The 571-nt window shown below is 48.7% G+C and overlaps 1 protein-coding gene across 1 annotated transcript; it reads right to left on the bottom strand.

The window, feature by feature from the left end:
- Positions 1-3: 3 nt before the first annotated feature.
- On the bottom strand, positions 4-549 carry LOC121940791 (calpastatin-like; the record flags this gene model as incomplete). Its single annotated transcript, XM_042483483.1, has 3 exons — positions 424-549; positions 206-322; positions 4-111 (listed from the first exon to the last, which is right to left on the bottom strand). Coding segments are annotated over exons 1-3 (351 nt in total), but the record flags the coding sequence as incomplete, so codon positions are not given.
- Between the last annotated feature and the right edge of the window lie 22 nt (positions 550-571).

Genomic DNA, 571 nt, shown 5'->3' with positions numbered 1-571 from the left:
TGCAGGAGGAGCAGAGGGGGTAACAACAGGAGCCTGGACCGCAGGAGCTGAAGAGGAGGTCAGGAAGTCTCCAGACAAAATGTCCAAAGCATCATTAGTGCCCATGGTGGGCTGCAGGAGGAGGGACAAAGAGTGAAATATCCTGTTATAACTGCATTTGAATGAGACACTTTAAGGGCCTTTAGCAAATTTGTCCTCGTCTCACCTCTGGTTTAGGAGCAGGAAGTTTTTCTAGTTTGTCCTTATCAAACCTGTACTCTGGAGGAATCGTGTCCTCCCTCTCTCCTACAAGCACACCCTTCTCTTTCTTGTGTTTGTCCTCCTGTAAAAAGGAAAAGAGGAGGAAATATTACTGCAGCGGGAGGTTCTCTCTCTGCCACCAAAATCTGTGAACTCTGTGTCTGTGGCTGTTTGTGCTCCTACCGTGACGATGTCCTCAGGCTTGAGTTTGGGGAGTTCAGGTTTCGGTTCATCTTTTGGCAACAGGTCATCAAGAGCGTTTAGAGCATCCAAAGACATTGCGTCACCCTGAGGAGGGAGCAGTGACATTGTGCTCCATCAGTCTGTCACA

The sequence above is a fragment of the Plectropomus leopardus genome, unplaced genomic scaffold, assembly GCF_008729295.1.
Source record: "Plectropomus leopardus isolate mb unplaced genomic scaffold, YSFRI_Pleo_2.0 unplaced_scaffold94191, whole genome shotgun sequence".
Lineage (NCBI taxonomy): Eukaryota > Metazoa > Chordata > Actinopteri > Perciformes > Serranidae > Plectropomus > Plectropomus leopardus.
The sequence above is the reverse complement of the archived record's forward strand: the minus strand, read 5'-3'. Positions and strand labels throughout refer to the sequence as shown.